The sequence below is a fragment of the Rattus norvegicus genome, chromosome 4 (assembly GCF_036323735.1).
Source record: "Rattus norvegicus strain BN/NHsdMcwi chromosome 4, GRCr8, whole genome shotgun sequence".
In the NCBI taxonomy this organism is placed as follows: Eukaryota; Metazoa; Chordata; class Mammalia; order Rodentia; family Muridae; genus Rattus; species Rattus norvegicus.
In genome coordinates, this window is record NC_086022.1 from 104,866,811 (window position 1) to 104,887,256 (window position 20,446).

At 47.8% G+C, this 20,446-nt stretch overlaps 1 protein-coding gene and 1 long non-coding RNA gene across 3 annotated transcripts; one reads left to right on the plus strand and one right to left on the minus strand.

The window, feature by feature from the left end:
* Positions 1–2,149: 2,149 nt before the first annotated feature.
* On the minus strand, positions 2,150–5,706 carry LOC134486799 (uncharacterized). Of its 2 annotated transcripts, none has more exons than XR_010066188.1 (2): positions 4,089–5,706; positions 2,150–3,299 (listed from the first exon to the last, which is right to left on the minus strand). It is a non-coding gene; the product is annotated as an uncharacterized LOC134486799 (long non-coding RNA). The 2 variants fall into 2 exon arrangements; XR_010066187.1 differs by having other exon boundaries at positions 2,150–3,328.
* Positions 4,101–20,028, plus strand: Cd8b (CD8 subunit beta). The gene is made up of 6 exons (NM_031539.2): positions 4,101–4,182; positions 7,090–7,446; positions 10,148–10,234; positions 15,169–15,258; positions 16,792–16,828; positions 19,424–20,028. Exons 1-6 carry the CDS (start codon positions 4,140–4,142, stop codon positions 19,434–19,436), a joined length of 627 nt encoding a protein of 208 aa, NP_113727.2. The 5' UTR covers positions 4,101–4,139; the 3' UTR covers positions 19,437–20,028.
* Positions 20,029–20,446: the final 418 nt, after the last annotated feature.

Sequence of the window (20,446 nt, forward strand, 5' to 3'; positions counted from 1 at the left end):
TTAAATTACCAATATTTAGAGGGTGATTTATCACAAGAGTGAGAGTTTCCAACAGAGGCACTCAGGAATTCCCTTTCTGTGGTTTTAACCCCCTGACAAAACAGTTCCTTTTAACTCACAAACTGAGAGAGCCGCTTCTTTGGCAGGCTTGGTATTCTAGTGTCACTTATGTGACTGTGATAAAGCACTTTGATCAGAAGCAACCCGAGGGAGAAAAGGGTTTATATCACTTTAAAGTCCATCGTTCAGGGGAAGTTGAGGCAGAATCTCAAAGCAGCGAGTTACATAACAGTCAAGAACATAAAGTAATAAATGCAGAAATCTTTGCTTGCTCTTGCTACTTTCTCTAGTTTTACATGCTTCAGGGCCTAGGGAATTGTCCAGCCCACAGTGGCCTACCTGAGCCTTCCTCCATCAATCAACCGTCAAGACAGACCTCCACAGACATGCCCACAGGCCAACCTGATCTACATAATTCCTCAGTCGAAGCCCTTCTGAGGTGGTTCTAGGCCATGTCTAGTTGACGGTTAAACTAACCAGCACAGCCGGGTGTCCGTGAAGGAGTGGGAAGACGCACATGGGTGGTCATACTGATGAGATGAGGCCATTATAATGACATGCCGACTGAACTGATTTGAGAGAATTCTATACAAGTAGCAAGTAGTGAGTGAGTAGGACCAAGAAAGCCATGTACATAGCACAGATGTTCCCCTAAAAGAGGTAGAATGTGTTTTCTAAATCACAGCCATTTTAAACAAACATACAACATACCAATGGCCAATGAGCCGTAAGACGAGGCTTGACATCTTTAATTGGTAACAAAATGCAAACCAAGTCCCTGATGAGATAGCCCTTCACAAACACTAGGCTGGATACGAAGCCAAAACTCACAAGTGATTGGCGCCAGCAGGGGTGGGGACACCGGAGCTATTTTCCACCATTGGTGCTCTTGGAAATCAGAGTCACCTTTATGGAAAACAGTTCCCAAACAGATGGACCAAAGGACCCAGACTTTTCACTCCTGTGCTGGGCACAGGACTCCCAGCACTTGGACACTTCTGTCTTTTTAAATTGTGGGTCACAACCCCAGGAATGACCATGTAACTGAATGTGAGGGTTGCACAAAATTTGGCTGTGATAAAAGGTTTCAGAATGTGCACACATACCCCCTCCCCCAAATCAAGTGTCTGATGAATCCAGAGTGAACTTACATGGCGTCACATGGCTCTGAACACTCATTCAGTGTGGGCTCTTGGCCCTGCACATGCCACCATGCCACAGAACATTAGCAACTGAAGTCAGACTTGAGACAAGTTCATGTTGTGAATTGTGTGTTCGTATTAGACGTACTAAACTCTCTGCTCTTGCAGGAACACCATGGTTTAATTACAGAAACAAGAACTTTCAGTGTTTCCCATCATCCCTTACCGTGCAAATATTGAATTAGTGTATTTTACACTTTACTGTGTGTTAGAGGTTTTTGTTTTGTTTTTTTAATTTGTTTGTTTTGTTTTTTTCCCCCAACAGGGTTTCTCTGTGTAGCCCTGGCTGTCCTAGAACTCACTCTGTAGATGAGTCTGGCCTCAAATTCAGACATCGGCCTCCTGAGTGCTGGGCTTAAAGGTGTGCACAACCAGTGCCCTGCTAGAGTGTTTGATTTTTATAACTGATGTTTGAATTGCTGACCTGTGTTTCATCTAAAACAAAGCAAACAAAATCCACGATGAGGTGACTCAGTGGTTAAGAGCATGGTGGGTTCAGTTTCCAGCACCTACATAGCAGCTCACAACTATCTGTAACTCCAGTGCCAGGAGATCCAACACTCTTTTGACTGCCAAAGATTCCAGACATGTATTGATACACATGCACACATGCAGGCAAAACACTCACACACATAAAATAAAATGAGCACACCTTTTTAAATGTTTTAAATTATTAAGTAGATTTAGGCTTGCGATTAGGCCAACACTTTCTGAACTGTCCCGGACACACCTCTGCCGTTTGTGCTATGTTTATAGAAAGTGGCTCTCTCTGCCTTGACAATTATAAAATCAAAATGGCGCTCAACTCTGATGTTCTATGTTCTGAAGAATCAAGTATTTGGGCCAAATTTAATTCTTCATGTATAAACAAACCAGCACAACCATTCTTTAGTATGAACTTTTACTTTAATCATTAATAAATGGTAACATTATATATGTAGCAAAAATCGCTTTAAAATAATTCTATTGGGACCTGGAGAGACAGTTCAAGGGTTAAGAGTGCTCACTGCTCTTCCAAAGGACCAGAGTTAGGTCCCGACTCTTGTGTCAGGTGACTCATAACATTCCAAAACTCAGGCACCAGCATATTTGATGCAATCTTCTGGCCCACAAACACACAAAAATATGGTCTTTTTAAAAAGTAGAATAAAACAGATTTGTTTGTTAGTTACCAGTAAATGATTGTTTTATATAGGTGTTCCATAGACCTATACCTGGGGACATGGAAAATTTGGGGGTAGGGGAAAGGGATCACAAGCAGAAAAGGGTAAAGAAGTCCTAGATAGGTAGAAGTAGGAAGATCAGGAGTTGAGAGTCATCCTGGGCCTGAAACCCCTGCTCCAAAACTGAAAGAGGCTGTTTACCAAGGACATAGGTTGAACAGTTCCATTTGTGAGGAAGAAATACATTCAACAGAAAGAACAGTTACCGGCTTCTGGCCCAGCGGCAGACGGGGAGCAGGCATACCATTCATTCCTCAGCAAACATACTGTGTCCTCTCGCATGGTCCATTTGTCATCTGTGCATTTTACCTTGATTTTAAGAACAGCTCCCATGTGGTTTTCCTAGGGCTATTTACCCTGTGTACCTCTGGGCCTTGGCAGGTTCTCCTGGGCACAAAGGTAACAGGCCTGTATGGTGGAGGCCAGCGGGACAATCGGAGGGCAGAGCTCAGAACCATTTCCTCCTTCCTCTCCAGAATCTTTGAACTCCTGCCTCAGCTCCTGCCCCGGTCACCAAGAACTAGCTGGCGGGTGTGGAGTGGAAAGAATAACACCAGTGTCACCCCATCCACTTCTGAGGCTCAAGCTCGCAGTGTGCATGGCTCCAGGGCCGGCTTGGCTGTTGCTGGCACTTGTTGACACACTCGAAATCTTCTGTGCTGTATCCCCCCACAGTCCTTCCCCAGCCTCCCTCTCCCCGAAGAGATCACCAAGGATCCAGTTTCCTTGGACAGCCACTCTTTCAACTCACCTCTGCCAACCTCCACAGGTCTTCCTGTTCCTCACAGTTCTTGATGGGGCTTTGATCTCAAAACTGATAAAGAAGGCCCAGGGCATACAGCACTGTAAGGCAGGGCAGGGCAGGGGAGACACACAGACACCCCAGTCCATAGGGCTCTAGGATTGACTTTGCCTCCCTTCCAGGCAAGGTCTCTGTAGCACTCCAGCTTCCCTCTCTCCCTCCTTTCTCTCTGTGTTGCTTAACTTTCCTTCCTCCCTCACAGAGGGGTCACTGTCACTCAGGGCCAGCCAAACTCTGGCACTAGGAGGTTCTCCACAACTGCTCTCCTTGCTGAGCCACACACATGTAAAGCCTCAGTTTCCTGCCACCATGTGCTGTATCTCCCCACCACAGTGGACTGTGTCCTCGAACCAAGATGAACCCCTCCTCCAGCTGCTCAGAAAGAACTAATGCGAAGAAGTGTCTGAATTGGGGCCGAGCTTCACAAAGCTGTGAGACCTGGAGTATGCTGACCTCTGTGACTCAGTTGTCCCAAAGTATCAGGGTTCTACCCTGAGCCCTCCCCAGGGGCAAGAGGCATCACACAGGTGCAACATCTTGGCATGACTGAGAACTGAGATCTATCACTTCCTCATCAGAAAACAGTCCTGGTGGGCTCTTTGTAAAAAAAAAAAAAGTCAAAGTTTTTGATGCTGTGGAGGATGAGGATGAAGACTGTGGGGCGCGCACACTCGAACTCACACACACACACACACACACACACACACACACACACACACACACCACGACTCCGCCCCTGCCCTCGTGGCACCACCCTCTTAGCTCACTTACCCCACCCGCCCAAGCTGGCTCCTAACCCACCTTTCTGTTGACGGAGCCCTGAGGAGAACAGGTGTCTCAAAGAGCGCCAAGATGCAGCCATGGCTCTGGCTGGTCTTCAGTGTGAAGCTATCAGGTAAGACCCAGAGTGGGGCTACCCCAGATCTGCACCAGAGCAGGGAACTTGGACCTGGTGGTCTCGGCAACCGGAGGAATCGACAGGAGCTGGGCTTCGGGAAGAGGGGAGGCTGGTAGGCAGAGACACAGCGTGAAAAGGAGATTCTTCCTCATTACCCAGAGAGGTCTGAGACGCCTGGGCAGAAGCCGCACAGCCTGAACTAAAAGGCAAGGAAGGAAAAAAACGGAAGGACAAAAAGAGAAGAGAGAGAGATCCAAAACTGAAGGGGAAATGTTTTTCAGGGTGCCCACAGGGATGTGCCCCATGAAGTTCCCAGAGGCCCGATCTGGCTTAGGCCAGGGTCTGTAGACATACTCTAATTACTTCCGGGGAAGTGCTTCTGATAAATCAGACAACTAGGGCAGGGTACTCACTATGACCCCCTGGCTCTCCAGGGTCCTCTGCAGCATGGCACCCCCAAGAAGCGGCACTGCAGATGGGCTGTTGGAGCTGGCACAGAGGTGTGGCCTAAAGATTGTCATTGTGATCAACCCAGAGACGTTGCTGGTCTGGTACCAGCTAAAGCCCCAAACTGATTATACTACTGAGGAAGACAGGGCATGCCAGTCCCTGCCTCTGATCAGGTTAGCTCAACTGGTCAAAACTGGAAATAAACAAGGCTATTATGAGCTACCTCTGATCATTCTAGAAATACCAGGTTCCTCTGAAAATGGAATCCTGGGCTACCAAGCAGATCAAATGAGACTGTATATGACCTAAACCCTGGCTGTGCATATCCCCTGGGCTTTTTGGAAAGGCTCCTGCCATCTGCGTATTTGTGGGCCCACTCTGTATGCAGGTCTCAATTCGGAGGCTCAGAGTTCGTTCACCCAAGTCCTATGACCCCGGTTCGAGTGCAAGTCCATTTCACACAAACTATGGGACCTTGGATAGCTTTCCCTTGAGCTCTGTTTGTCTCTCCCTATAGGATTCAGTGAGGACTAAATCAGACAGCACACACTGTGCCTGACACACTGCAGTATGGGCATCATCACTTCATATTAACTTCCCCAAAGAGGCCAGGAAACCAAAACAATAAAAATGGCTGCCACGGCACAGAAATGGTGGCCTGAAACTCAGGGAAGGGAGATGGAGCACTTCAGCTACAAGGGGGTGGACACTCTTTCCATGCTTATAGAGACTCGGAGTGGTTTGAAGATAGATTTGGGATTAGTTCATCACATCAATCCTAGGGAAGGCCGTGACGGTATCAGAAGGCCTGAGACACAATTATAGGCAGGGATCTGTGCCATTAATGCCAAGCAGCTGACTGCCCTGGGCTCACACATCCTCTGGCCTCTGCTTAGCCGTGCCTGTTCTTGGCATAATATCTTGGCCATGATCTATAGGGTGACCCCCCCTCCCCCGGTTGCAAACCAAAGAAAAAAAAGTCTTTCTAGATCAAACGGGTTTGTTGACAACCTATGGTCTTAGATGTGAAAGAAACTTGGTCTGATCCTTCTTGAGACTTCTCTCATTGCCTAGAATGTTCCCTGAGACTGTTAGACTTTCAGGTAGAACTTACCTGTGTGAGGGTTCACACAGGTACCTCCAGTGTCTGCATATGGTTACCTGTGTGAGTGCTTTACTGTTTAAATCTGACTTCACTTCTCTTTTTCTCCCCTGAAATTCACTAAGTAGCCCAGGCTGGCGTCTCAAGTGTTAGGATTCAAAGTGTGCACCACCATGTCTGCCTTCCTTTCTTTTCTTTCCAACCATAAATAGCAAGCAGGACAACAGTGACAAGTCAAGCTGCCCTTCTTTCATAGGAGACCATGAACTTGGTGACTTCTGAGGTTCCACAGCTGCTACAGGGCGAAGGCTGTGTGCATGGCCATATCTGCAACCCTTCTGCCTGCCCAGTCTTCCCATCTAAGACAAAATGAACTTCCAAGCTTGCTTCTGTAATAACCGCCCTGCCCCGAGGTGGGAGAAGTCAGTAACGGACCCATTGTAGGACTGAGGGGTAACAGCTCCCAGGGTCAGCTCCTTTTCCCTGTCCAGAAATCTCAGATCATCTAAACCACACTGTGCCTGACTCCAAACTCCTCTCCCAGATGGCCCTGGCTCTTTCTCAGCTGCTTAGAGCCGCTGAAGGCCTGTCTACACAGGCTCACAGCTAGGTGAGGTGGGCAACTAGCTTTGGCTTTCAACTTTGGCCCTTTGGATTTGAATTCAGTGAGACTCAAAATGAGATCGCTTCATGCTGGTGTCTTCTCATCCGTGTAAGGAGGATAAAAATCCTGGAGCCAGTCTGAGACTTTCACCAAGATAGCTTATGCCAAGGGCCACGCATCGAAGCTATGGTAAATAAAGGCACACTCAGAACTGCCTGCCTTGCAGTCAATGTTTGTGAGTTCTAGGTGCTCTGAGTGCTGTTAATACACTGACTCTTTCGCCCGCCCGGGCAGATCCTGTTTGCCCATGACAACAAACTCATTGTGATTCTGAGCGCCCCCCGCCCCACTGTGCTAGGGGCTGAACTCAGGAGTCAGACTTGGTAGTAAACACCTTTACCTGCTGAACTACCTCACAAGCCCTCCTCTCTCTACTCCTCCTTCTTTCCGTCCCTCATTCCTTCTGTCCCTCCCTCCCTCCCTCCTTCCTTTCTTAAGAATTATTTTTTTAACTTTTTAAAGATTTATTTATTTTCTGTGCTCTGTCTGCATGAATACCTATCTACATGCCCGAAGAGGGCACGTGATCATATCATAAATGGGTGTGAGCCACCATGTGATTGTCCAGGCTGGCCTTGAACTCACTAGGTAACCAAACTTGAAGTTTGGATCCTGTACTTCCACCGCAGTGTGCTAAGGTTGCGTGTGTATAGCCGCAGCCTGGTTCATCTCTTCTGATTTCTTGTAGCTCTCTGGGGCAGCTCTGCCCTCCTTCAGACTCCTTCATCCCTGCTGGTTCAAACCAACCAAACAGCAAAAATGTCCTGTGAGGCTAAAACCTTCCCTAAAGGAACAACCATCTACTGGCTGAGAGAGCTCCAGGATTCCAACAAGAACAAGCACTTTGAGTTCCTGGCGTCCCGGACTTCAACCAAAGGAATCAAATATGGTGAAAGGGTGAAGAAGAATATGACTCTGTCTTTCAATTCAACCCTGCCCTTTCTCAAGATCATGGATGTGAAACCAGAGGACAGTGGCTTCTACTTCTGCGCGATGGTTGGGAGTCCCATGGTAGTCTTTGGGACAGGGACAAAGCTGACTGTGGGTAAGAATGTTCTCAAGGTTGTGAATGAGCACACACACACACACACACACACACACACACACACACACACACGTGCACACACACACACGTGCACACTTACATACACACATGCTTGCACACACACAAGCACACATACTCCTACACTGGCCATTGGAGCTGTCCACTCTCAGTGAGCCTCACTCTGCAGCCATGACAAATCACACCACTGCTAAGACTAATAGAAAAGATCCATTGAGAGTTACGCAGGCCAAACACCTCTGAGGGTTGCACACAGCTGGGTCCCTTCATGGTTCCATCCACCGAGCAGGTGGTATATTTGTTCTCCACTTTGGATAGGAGTCAGATGAGATAAAAACAGGTAGGCCAGTCAAAGGTGGATGCTTCTGTTTTTGATGGAGACAAAAACAGCAGTCTCAGGACCCTGACTACATACAGACTCTCACTGTCTGAGCACACGCTCAGAGTGTTTCTGAGGTAGCAGAAAAGCAGTTGTCCTCGGCATTCTTCGTGGGGTTCAATGGCTCAAATCCACACTTGGGGCTTCGAAGAGCAAAGAAACTGGACCCCAGGTCTAGTTTGGTTCTCAGTCCGTCACATGCCCTTCCCCTCCCAGAGCCTCAGTTTCCATATCTGTACAAGGCTGCTGCTGCCGCCTCACCTCTACTTCTAGGAAACTGCAGTTTCATGACGTACATGCAGAAGTACACTGCAGGGCTGGAGAGATGGCTCAGTGGTTAGGAGCACTGACTGCCCTACCAGAGGTCCTGAGTTCAAATCCCAGCAACCACATGGTGGCTCATAACCATCTGTAATGAGATCTGACGCCCTCTTCTGGTGTCTCTGAAGACAGCTACAGTGTACTTACAGATAATAAGTAAATAAGAAAACAAATAAATAGATAAATCTTTAAAAAAAAAAGAAGTACACTGCAAACCTTAGACACGATTTTCCATTTTCCAAGAGGCATCTAATTAGGAAGAAATAAATGCATTTTATTGAACACAACTTATCAAAACAGCATTAGTATTTCAACAGGTGACCTACTTTCCTATACATGGCATTTGGTACATGTTTTATGCATGCGGCATATCTGTGTTCAGACTAGCCATACTGGACAGTGAGGATTCCTCTCTCGGGGTGGAGAGGGCTCGCCATAGATTCTCTCAGGCCAGTGGTTGGCTATAGTTCGTTCTTCAACTCAACCCAGGACTTGGCCTCTCATCATCTTGCTTCAAACTCACCTGGGGGCTGGAATTCACTAGCACCCCAGCACCCCCAGAAGTTGGGCCGCTTGGCCTAAGGAGGTACAGAGACAGCTGGGGATAGTGCCAGAGTTATAAAAACACAGCAGTGACACCAGGAACAGAGCAAGGTCTCCATGGCCTCTCTAGTCTCTGGTCTCTTCGGGGTGGGATGGGGATTGGGCAAAGTAAGGATGGGCAGAAGCATGAAACATGGGCTTTGAGTTTGTTTTTTGTTTGTTTGTTGGTTGGTTGGTTTGGTTTGGTTTTGCTTTTGTTTCTGTGAGCCCCGTGCGTGCCTTCCTAGTGCTTCAGGGTCTGAGACAGGTGGGTGGTAATGTTCCATCTCTACCTATCCTGGTATCCATGTTTCCAAGTCCTGTGTACTGTGTGCTGTCCAGCAGCCCAGGAGCAGCAGCATCTTCCCAAAGTCCCTTCTTGGATGCAATCTCCCCAGTGACAGATTCCCAGAGCCCGAGCCTACCGGCCCGGTTGAAGAGTCCGAGTGTCTCTGTGCATCAGTGCGTCAATCCCACTGTCCTGTCCTTCCTCTCTCCCACCCTCAGTGTGAGACACTGGATCAAAACTGAGGAGAGGATGGGCCATCCAGGAAAAGCAGAAGGGCCTGGAACACAGCACTCAATCCATCTCTCTCAACCGCCGTTGTTCATGTAGGAGGGCACAACCAGGGGCTTGCTCTGTTGGCTTAGGGGTTGCAAAGGAAGCTGAGATTGGCCATGCCAAAGGACCAAAGGGTCCTTCCACTTTGTTTTGTTTTGTCTTTTGAGACTGGGTCTTTCTACATAGCCCTGGCTGTCCTGGAACTGTGATCAGGCAAGCCTTCTCAAACTCAGGGATCCTCCAGTCTCTGTCTCCTGAGTGTTGAGATTAAAGGGTTGTGCCACCACACTGGGCTAGAATAAGAACAGCAACCCAAGGTCTTCTGCCAATCATAGTCATGCCTAAGTATACTTCACTAGGCACACTGCTCTCTTAATTCTCACAACTAAGAAGTCATTTTTTTTTTTTGAGACAGGGTTTCTCATGTAGCCCTGGCTGTCCTAGAACTCACTGTGTAGACCAGGCTGGCCTCAAACGTGGATATCCACCTGCCTTTGCCTCCTAAGTGCTTAAATTAAAGGTGTGTACCACCACTGCCTGGCCGAAGTCATCTTCTTTATTGCAAAGAGGAAGCTAAGGGACAGACAACTTTCCTGGGGCTGCATAGTTTGTTAATGATGGGCAAGGCTCTGCTTAGGACACTGGGCTCATCCTCACCCATAGGTTCTCCATTCATCTGAGAAACTAGATATGAATTCTGTGCTCTGCCATGACCTGAAATCCTGTGGTAGCCAAGGCAACAATCACAAGGGCATCACTGCCCGGAAGAAAGGCACACAGTCTGCCTGTAAGTCCTGCTGCTTACCCGAGTAACATATGGGTCTTGCTTCTTTCTATAGTTGATGTCCTTCCTACAACTGCTCCAACCAAAAAGACTACACTGAAGAAGAAACAATGTCCAACCCCCCACCCAAAGACCCAGAAAGGTGAGTTTTCCATTGTTGCACTCACATTAAAAAAAGCAGCTTCCCACTTTCCCTTCCTCCTTCCTCCTTTCTCCTTCTTTCCTTCCTTCCTTCCTTGAACAAACACTTACCAAGTCTTGGCTCCGAGGCCTATTTCTCTAGCTCTAAACTGGTGTCAACGAAAGGTACCCTGTGTCTGATGGCAACTCACAGTCTAGTGAGGCCACACTCACAAATCATTACAGAGTGAGACCTTAAGGAAAACACATCTAGCACACAGGTGCTCACAACAACACGATTCATCATAGCCAGAAAAGTGCTCACAACCCAGATGTTCCGCAATGAGACAGGACGCAGGTGTTACAAGGGCACGTGTAGAGTGAAGTTCTGGAGCTACGAGATGGCTCGGCTGGTAGCTGCACTCGCTGACAAGCCTGATTGTGTTCAGTCCCTGTGACCTACATGGTACAAGGCGAAAACTGGCTCCTGCAAGTTGTCCCCTGACCTCCACATGTGTGCCCCGGCACTAAATGCCCATACCGTGCACTCGATCAATCAATAAATGTAAGTTTGTTTTTTTTTTTTTCTCTTCTTTTTTTCGGAGCTGGGGACCAAACCCAGGGCCTTGCGCTTGCTAGACAAGCGCTCTACCACTGAGCTAAATCCCCAACCCCAAATGTAAGTTTTTTAAAAAGAGTGGGTGTGGGAGTCCAGGCCTATACTCCGAACATTCAAGAAGCTTCCGCAAAATCACAAGTCTGAGGTCAGCCTGAACTGCACAGAGAAAGCCTGATTGTAAAAAGAAAGAGAGTCCAGATGGGGTGGCACACATTTGCAATCCCAGCACTCATAGGTAGAAGCAAGAGGATCAGGAATTCAAAGTTATCCTCAACTATATATCACATCTGAAGCTAGCCTTGGCTATGTAAGATCCTGTCTCAAATGTCACCCCCCAAAAATGAAATACTGACACGTGTTTAAGTTAGGATGAATCTTGAAAATGCACAGCGAAGGGTCAGTTACAAAAACAAGCAAACAAAACACATTTGAGATAGGTAGGGTAGCCCACATCTTTAATCCTGGCACTCAGAGGCAAAGAGGTAGGCAAATCTCTGTGAGTTCAAGGCCAGCCTAGTCTATGAAGCAAGTTCCAGGCTAGCCAGAGCTACATAGTGAGCCTTGTCTTGATACAGCGAAGACCAGATATTGTGTGGCTCCTTAGATGTGAAACGTCCCTGGTTCTTAAAGTCACAGAGACAGAAATAGATGAAGGGCATCAGGGATAACGCAAAAGTCTTAACCAGTACAGACGTTTGGTTTTTCTGGGACTCTCAGGATGTCCCAGAGTGAGAGGTGTGATGGTTTCACACCCCTGAGAAGACCCTAAAGCCCTCTGAGTGTCTGCTTTAAGTTTTCCTGGAGGTTTTCCATGTAGAGGTAGGCTGGCTGGAGCTACCTGCTTCACACACGCTGATCTCCAATTCACAATCTTTCTGCCTTAGGCTCACAGGTGCTGGGATCAGAGGCACACACAGCCTGCTCAGAATTACACACTTGAGACAGGTGGAGATCAGGTTTGCAGATCATATCACAATCACATGGTCAACAAGCTTCCAGTCCAGAGGACCAGTCCTTCACTCTTTTCCAGTTTCAGATTCTAACAGAGCACCTCGCACAAAGGGTGGGATCCCAACACGCTAGGGGGCGAACACCAGGCACCTTAGCTGGAGCAGGCGGTGTGTGCTTCCTTTGAAGCCACAGCTCAAATGTATTTCTGGAAAAATACTGACTTCAACCCCCCAGAGTTACTGGTGAGAAACAGAAAGTTCCATCTGCCACGACCCAGACAACAAACCACAGGACCATCCCATGACTGCTGGGTGCAGCTGACTTGCTTCGCTGTAACAAACAAACGCCCCAGCGGCGGTGTTCCCTGTAGGGTCTTGGAGCCTGAAGGGCACTGCCTCCTGAGGTCACTGTGGACAGAAAATTGAAACCCAGCCAGGTTTGGTGCCTTACACCTGTAATCCCAGGACCTGGAAGGGTGAGACAAGAGATCAGAAGTTCAAGATCCTCCTCAGCTACAATGCAGGTTTGAAGCCAGCCTGGGCTACATGAGACCCTGCCTCAAACAAATCAAAACCCTAACCAAAAAAGAAAACCCAGGGGTTGGGGATTTAGCTCAGTGGTAGAGTGCTTGCCTAGCAAGCGCAAGGCCCTGGGTTCGGTCCCCAGCTCCAAAAAAAAAAAAAAAGAAAACCCAGAGCCACAAGCAGAAAGGCGAAGTATTGCTAGATATGAAGGAGAAGACAGAGTGACTTCATTTATAACATATTATGCCCTGAAAAGTTTATTAGAAGAACCGAGAGTTGGGCAACAAATATAAAAGCAAACCCCACAAAATACAGTCCCTGTTGGCCTAGCTTTTCAGAAGGCTGAGGCAGGAGGATCACTTGAGCTTATAAGTTTGAGAGTTGTCTGTACAATGTAGTGAAATACTGTTTCAAAAATAAATAAGCCAGGCATGGTGGTTCTTGTATGTAATCTCAGCACTCAAGAGGCTGAGGCAGGAGGATCAGTATACGTGTGAGGCTAGCCTGGACTACACAGTAAGTTCTAGGCCTCACTGAGCTGCAGAATGAGACCCTGTCTATAAGTGAATTTTAAAAAGAAACACATACATATATGGGAAGAGAGGACAAAAAAGAAGATTGAGAGGGAGGGAAGAAGAGAGAGGGAGAGAGGGAGAGGGGGAGAGAGAGGATGGAGGGGGGAGAGAGGAGAGAGAGAGAGAGAGAGAGAGAGAGAGAGAGAGAGAGAGGCTTTTATTTAGAGATGCAGCAATCAGTTGGAATAAATAACCATTTTCCTCCAACCACAACAGCTTCTCTGGCTTCCATTTCTCTCTAAAGAAGCTTCATTTACCCTGCCCCTCCTCCTCTGGTGAGGACCCTGGCCCTCTGCTGCCAGCCACCACCTTGAAAACGTGGACATACAGCTTGCATGCCGTCAGCTCTGCGAAGTGCCTCCACGATCTAGTCTCCATCTGCACTGTGCCAGCCGAGCTGTATCCCCAGCCCAGGCCTCAGTTTCTCAGAGCTATGCAGTGAGAGGGAACAGTAAAACAGCCCCTTGCCTTCCGTCCTCAAAAGCCAAAGCATTCAGCTGGCGCTGTCCTTAGCGTGTCATGCACACCTAGCCCATATTCACCTCCTCCCTCACATGTGGAGGGCTTCCTAGACTTCTTAACCTGGAGCACAAACCCTCAACTCCATTCTTTCACCCAGGAGGCTTGGCTCTGCACCTCAGCCCCGAGGGGAGATCAACTATAGGGCTGATCTGAGGCAAGAGGGTTTAGGAGAAGGATCTAGGACATTAAGAACACAAGCCCTGCAGCTTAAATAGGATCAGACAAGTAAACAGATCTCTGACTCAAGAAGCGCAATCACGTAAGTGGCTTATGTAAGCAGACAGGCTGAAGCCCACCCAGAATCAGGATTGAAATAAAATCAATTGTCTCCCTCTCTCTCCCATGAAGGCACACAGGACTGGAAGAAACTAATGCACCATTAACCTGGGCCAGTCAGTAAGGTGCACCTTAAAGGAAGGCATCCCGAAGTCCACTACAACCCAAACAGACATCTGTGGTTTAATAGTTCCCATTTTCAGCTTCTACCTCAGGAAGGCACCTACACAGAAACAAGCCAGAATGTTCTTTGAGAGGCTGTTTATAAAAGTAACACATAGGAAGCAGCTAAGATTCCCACTGGTAGCTAAATTCCGGGGTATCCATAGGGCTCCCTGTGCTTCTGGTGGGGAAAGATGAGCTGGCCTGACTAAAGCACGCGGGGGGTGGGGGGGATTCATTTACAGAAATGGATACAGTATAATCCACTGTACTGAAAGGGGGAAACCAAGAGGTCGACGGAGTAGCTCAGTTGGTAGAGTGCTTGCCTACCATGCACACAGCAAGCCTGAGTTCAACCCCTAACCCTGTATAAATGGGCACAGTGGCCTACAAGTGTGATCCCAGCACGTAAGCAGGGGCAGCAAAATCAGAAGTTCAAGATCATCTTTGGCCACAGTGAATTAGAGATCAGCCTGGGAGATGGGAAACCTTATCGTTAAAATCAAAAAACAGAGACAGAGGTTGGGGAGATGACTTTTCAGATTAGGGTGCTTGCTACGAAAGCACTCGACCCTGAGTTCAAATCACGATCGCACACATAAGAAGCTGGGCGCAACTCACACCTGTAACCCCGACTTTCGGGGGTGGGGCAGAGATGTGAGAACTTCTGGGGTCACCAGCTCCAGGTTTAGTGAGAGATGTTGTCTCAAGAGGATGAGATAGAAATCGATTGAGCAGGACACCTGTCATGCCCCTCTGGTCACCATACCCACACACATGTGCACACACACCATGTGCACACTCACATACACATATGTGAACAATGAAAATGGGGTTTTCAGATGCTAAGGGGAAGGATGCCAGTTATCAATGTTGGTCTGTGAGCATTCTAGCCCCGTGTAAAATACAGTGAAAATATTGCTGTATATTAAAAAATAAAGTTTTTTTTAATGAATAGTAAAATCTTATTACTAGGCACGATATGGGTCTACTTCCTTCGAAACAGCTCTCAAGTTTTATTAGCATTTTAGAAGTACAGATACAACATGGCATCTTCTACATAAAATTACCTCAGTGGTTAAAGTGAACTTTAAAGTGAACCTTAAGTAAGTCTGCTTAAAATGCAACCCGGGGGCCTGCCTCCTGGGATGGGAGTCGCACAGATCTCTGTGAGTTCCAGGCCAGCCAGGGCTGCAAAATGAAGACTGCATAGTAAAACTGGGTGTCAAAAAACAAACAAGCCAGCCAGTGACTCTCTGGGAAGATGGGCTGCTCCTTGCTGTGTCTCAGTCGGTGTGAATGTGTGTGTCATGTGTGTCTTTTTCAGGCTTGACATGTGGCCTCATTACCCTCAGCCTGCTGGTGGCCTGCATCCTGGTTCTGCTGGTATCCCTCAGTGTGGCCATCCACTTTCACTGTGAGTTGATGCCTACGGGATATTGAAGGGCCCCCATTTTGCTACCTGAAGTGTGTACCTAGGAGCACTTTGTTCACTGATAGCAGAATAAGTAGTAAACTTACCCCCAACGAACCTTACGACTTGCAAGTGTCTCTTCCTGTTTTTGAAAGATTTGGGGAGCGTAGGGACTTGAACTCAGGACATGTTGGGTGCTCTCTACCACTGAGACACACAGCCCTGCCCCCAACCCAGGAGGCCAGAATTCCACCCGTGTTAGCAGGCAGATGAACGCTAGGTTTGAGTCCACTGAAGTCCACTGTTCTGTCCTGGAATGACTTTGATCTTGGCCTCAGAGGGTCTTAGCTGCCTCACCCGGGAGTAGAACATTGCCTACCTACCAGAGCTGCTATTGGTAATGTCCTCGGGGCCCATGTGCTAGGTACGGGGGCTCATGACAGTAGCTACGAAAGCCCGGTACCCTTCCCCAGTGACACTGCAGGGAGAGACGCATGGCTGCTGCCCTTAGCTCCTCTGTCACCCTGGCTCTGTAGTCACTGACCTCATAAAATGGACAGGAAAGCAGAGGAGAGGCCAGACTACCCTTGGTCCTTCTGTTCTCCTCTGCCGCCTTGAGCACATCGTTTGTCCTCCCTGGGTATCTTTAGGGAAGCAGGAAACATCAGGAACACCAACCACGTCAGTGGCTCTTAACTTTTCCAGGTCGCAGATTCCTTTGAATTTCTGACAGTCGTGGGCCCCCACCCCAGAGAACAGCAGCTGAGAGAGCATGAATACTTTGGTCCACTGTAATCCTCTGTAAACCCTGTTATAAGAACCCTAGTGGTCTAGCTGAGCCTGGAGCACATGCCTATAATCCCAGTACTTGGGAGGTAAAGGTAGAAGGATCAGGAGTTCAAGGCCAGCCTGGGCTACCTAAGACTCTGTTTCCAAAACCCATAAAAATGTTCTGATGAAGTAAACACAGCACACTTCTCCTTCCTCCCCGCATCCCGAAGGAGGGTGTATATGCACTGCTTTGGCTGCCCTCTAAGTTCTGTTGCTGCCTCCTGCAAATGCAACGGCCTTTGTTTTGTGCTATTGAAATTTGAACCAGGCCTGGTGTCCCTCCACTGTGCGAGGCCCCCAGTCCCTAGGAAAGCTCATTTACAAACGGAGTAGAGGAGATGCAGGAAATCGCTGGCACTAGCTACATGGCTTTCCGGCAAGCTATTTGACAACTCACCAGCTCCGTGGCTCAGTTTCCACACATGTAAGACGGATATAGTAGAGTAGGGTCTCGTGGGATTCATGAAGGCTATTAAAACTGTGGAACGGATGACTAAATGCCTCTAAACACTCCAAACCTACATAAGCAACAACAAAGGTGTGAAATGTGAAGACTCTGGGGACCGCCCTAGCACCCCAGAAGACATTGCTTCCATGCAACCCAAGTGTTGGCTAACCATGCTGCCTTCCTCTCGGGCTCTGAGGTTTGATGCTAGTGACCTACTAACCAGCGCTGACTTGCTTGTCTCTGCTCTGCTCTTCCAGGCACGCGGAGGAGAGCCCGGATTCGCTTCATGAAACAGTAAGTGCTGATCTCCCAAAAGGCACAAATGAGGGGCTGAGGGTTTGGATAACTTGGCAGAGTGTTTACCTAGCAATCCCTGGCACCACATAAACCAAGTAGTGGCTTACTCTGAGCACACCTTTAATCCCAAAACTTATCAGGAAGAAGCAGGTGATTTCTGTGTGTTTAAGGCTAGGCTGGTCTACAGAGTGAGTTCCAAGACAGCCAGGGCTACACAGAGAAACCCTGACTTAAAAAAATGGAAGTTCTCAGCCATCCTCAGTTATATCAAAAGTACATGGCCAGGCTCACTACAGATCCCCTCTCTCAAATAACCAACCCGCTACACAAATTTAAAAATGTATGAAAAAAAGATTACTCTGTATCTGTCTGCCCTTAGCAAAATGCTTGCCCAAGGCAAAGGTTCCCCAACTTCAGGTCTAAGACCTCATCCCCAGGCTCAGGTTCCCGGATTTGGTGTTGCTGCTTCAAGACTGGGTCTCCTATTCTACTCTGGTCTCAAACTCGCTATTTGCAAAGGCTAACCTTTAACTACTGATCCTCCTATCTCTACCTCCTGAGTGCTGGGACTATCTGTAGATACCACCATGCCTGGTATGTGAGTGCTGAGATCAAATCCAAGGCTTGGCACACACAGGAAAGAAGAGTGCTGCCATCTGAGCCCCAGCCCTTGGAGTTGATTTTTTTTTCTTCAGCGTAGATGTTTCTCATCATCTGCCTGCCATATATATCAATTTGATCCTGAGAGTACACGCCCTACACACACACACACACACACACACACACACACACCCAGAGAGGGGTGTGAGGGAGGAAGGGAGGGAGGGAGGGAGGGAGGGAGGGAGGGGGAGACAGAGAGACGGAGGTGGGGGAATGTTTGAATAAAGGAAAGACCATGCCTCCGAATGGAAGAGGGCACTAGAGCCTTGTGCTCAAGGGAGGTCTAGATCTGACCAATAACTCAAGTCTAGATCTGAAATGGCGGCAAGCATCCTTACCCACAGAGCCATCCCGCTGGCTGCGCCGGCAGTGTTTTATGGGCAAATTGCAATTGTAGTTTGCCTCATGAGCAAGTTCTACTTTGTGGGTGGGAACTAGAAACCGCCTTCACCTAATAGACAATAACGATTACCTGAGAGTGTTTAAGATGAGACCTCCAGAGAGTCCTATGCAAAAGCTATTCTTTGTAGGCTTTTCTAGACGTCAACCTAATCCTCGCAGTCCCAGAGATTTGTCCTGTGTCCTTTGATTGTCGTCTGTTCTCTAGTGACCTGACAATGCCAAATTTGAAGAAGCTAGGAGCTAGGTTGGGACCCTGAGATTTGGCAGCCAAGAGTTCTAAGGACCAGTGAGACAGAGAGACAGAGAGTGCACAGTGTGTACTTGTGCGGAGATGGGGTGACACAAGGCTGCTTCCTGAGCCCTCCTTGCTTGGGGCAGCTCTGCCCACATCTATGGTCTGTTTTTACACTTACTTGAAAGATGTGGTGGCAAATATCTGTAATGTCAGCACTTGAGAAGTGAGGCAAGAAGACCAGAACTGCAAGATCATAGCCAAATAATAAATATTATTATCATTATTGTTGTTATTACTATTATTATTATTATTATTATTATTATTATTAAGCCAGGTTTAGTAGTGCATGCCTTTAATCCTGGCACTTGGGAGGCAGAAGCAGAGGCAGATGGCAGGCAGATCCCTGTGAGTTAGCCTGGGCTACATAGTGAGGAGATCCAGGGATATGTAAAAAGACCCTGTTTTTAAAACACCAAAAAGAAAGTAATTTGAACAAAAATGTATGTATATTTTTATGTGTGTTGTGTGTGTGTATGTGTGTGTGTGAGAGAGAGAGAGAGAAAGAGAAAGAGAGAGAGAGTTTGAGACCAGATCTCAAAGGCAAGAACTTTAACCCCTGACCCTCTAGCATGCCCAGTTTTGGTTTGTAGCTTTGAAACCTTAAAAAAAGAAACTTTTAGTTTCGAGTTATGGTCCAGATATGGACACAGTAGTCCCTTGGATCAGCTCAGGCCCCACAGAGCAGTTGTTAGCAAACCCAAGGTGCAATCTGAGGCAGATATTGCCAACCTTCTCCTGTCGAAGAGCATCTTCCCACCATGGCCCATCGCCTCTGGCCTCCTGGATGCACTTGTGACCGGGTCGTCTTAGGGTGCTTCAGGAGGCAGTACCACTCAACGCTCATTTTCAAAACGTTTCTTTATTTTCTGTGTACACGTGCACTGTGAAGGGTAGAATAACTAGCACTGGGTATTGAGCTCAGACCATCAGACTTGGGAGTAAAAGTACCTTTATGCCTGAGCCATCCTACTGAGCCATATTGTGTGTGTGTGTGTGTGTGTGTGTGTGTGTGTGTGTGTGTTATTTTGTTATAGTTTGGTTTTCTTTGTTGTTGGTTTGGTTTCTTAATTTTAAGTTTTCAAATGATAGAAGTGGACCTTATAAACCACCCTCACATAAAGCTTTCAGCCCCAGACAGCAGGCTCTTCCCCCACCTGCCATTGCTCTTGCTATAAGAAATATAGCAGAAGTGTCACGGGCTTGAAAATAAGTTACAACCTGCTGTCACTTCCCAGGTTTCACAAATGATCCGCGCCCACGACACTGACAGCCTGCTACAAAGGACTCAATATAAAGCAAGACCTGGACCAACGAGAGACGACGCATTTAGCTCAAGCTGTCTGCCTGAACTGCTGCAAGTCCTGTGAATGGTCAGGCACGTTACCTGGAGTCTCACAGAGAAGGCCCCAGAATCCAGGCTCACTCACGGAGTGTGCTGAAGAACCAAGAACTCCCACCATGACACCCCTGTGGCTTTTGTACCCTTCTTGGACTGGACCTTGGATGGCAGCCTTGCAGCCACCATCTTTGTAAGTTGCTTGGTAGGGCAGCATGACTGGCTTTTTGGCGTCTCATGGGAGAGAGCTAGGTGGGCAGCCCTGCAGAAGACTGCACATCCTCACACAGAGAGGCCACCTCATGAATAAGGTTTCCTGCAAACATCTTCTGGGCCCTTGGCAGCCATCTTGCTCTCTCAGGCCTTGCTGTGGTTTTGGGAAGCTGTTGGCTCAGAAGACAGACTTCTACTTCATCTCCTAGTAGGAAATTTCTTAAGCTTCTTCTCCCTCGTGGCTTATATATTTCTTCCCTCACTCTCTGTCCTTTTTATGAAAATGTCTTGACTATAAAAATAAAGTCCTGTCTTAAAGGCACAGGTGGTTCCAGTGATGTCCAAGGCAGCTCCTCTACAGCAAAAGTATTGACTTCGGTCGAGATATGACAAGGGTTGGGAGTGTAGAACTAAATGCACAGGGTCCTGGGTTCAGTCACCATGGGGAGGGAGTGGGGAGAAGAGGGGTGAGTTCATTTTGTGTTTTCTCACCTAACATCTAAAACCCTCATTTGGCCATACATTGTGCCCATAACTTGAATTTTGAATGAAGAAATTAGGAAACACACACACACACACACACACACACACACACACACAGAGAGAGAGAGAGAGAGAGAGAGAGAGAGAGAGAGAGAGAGAGAGTCTCAAATGCTTTTGCCCACAGTGAAAGTAGAAAACCTTTTGACAGAAAAGAACAGATGTTTAT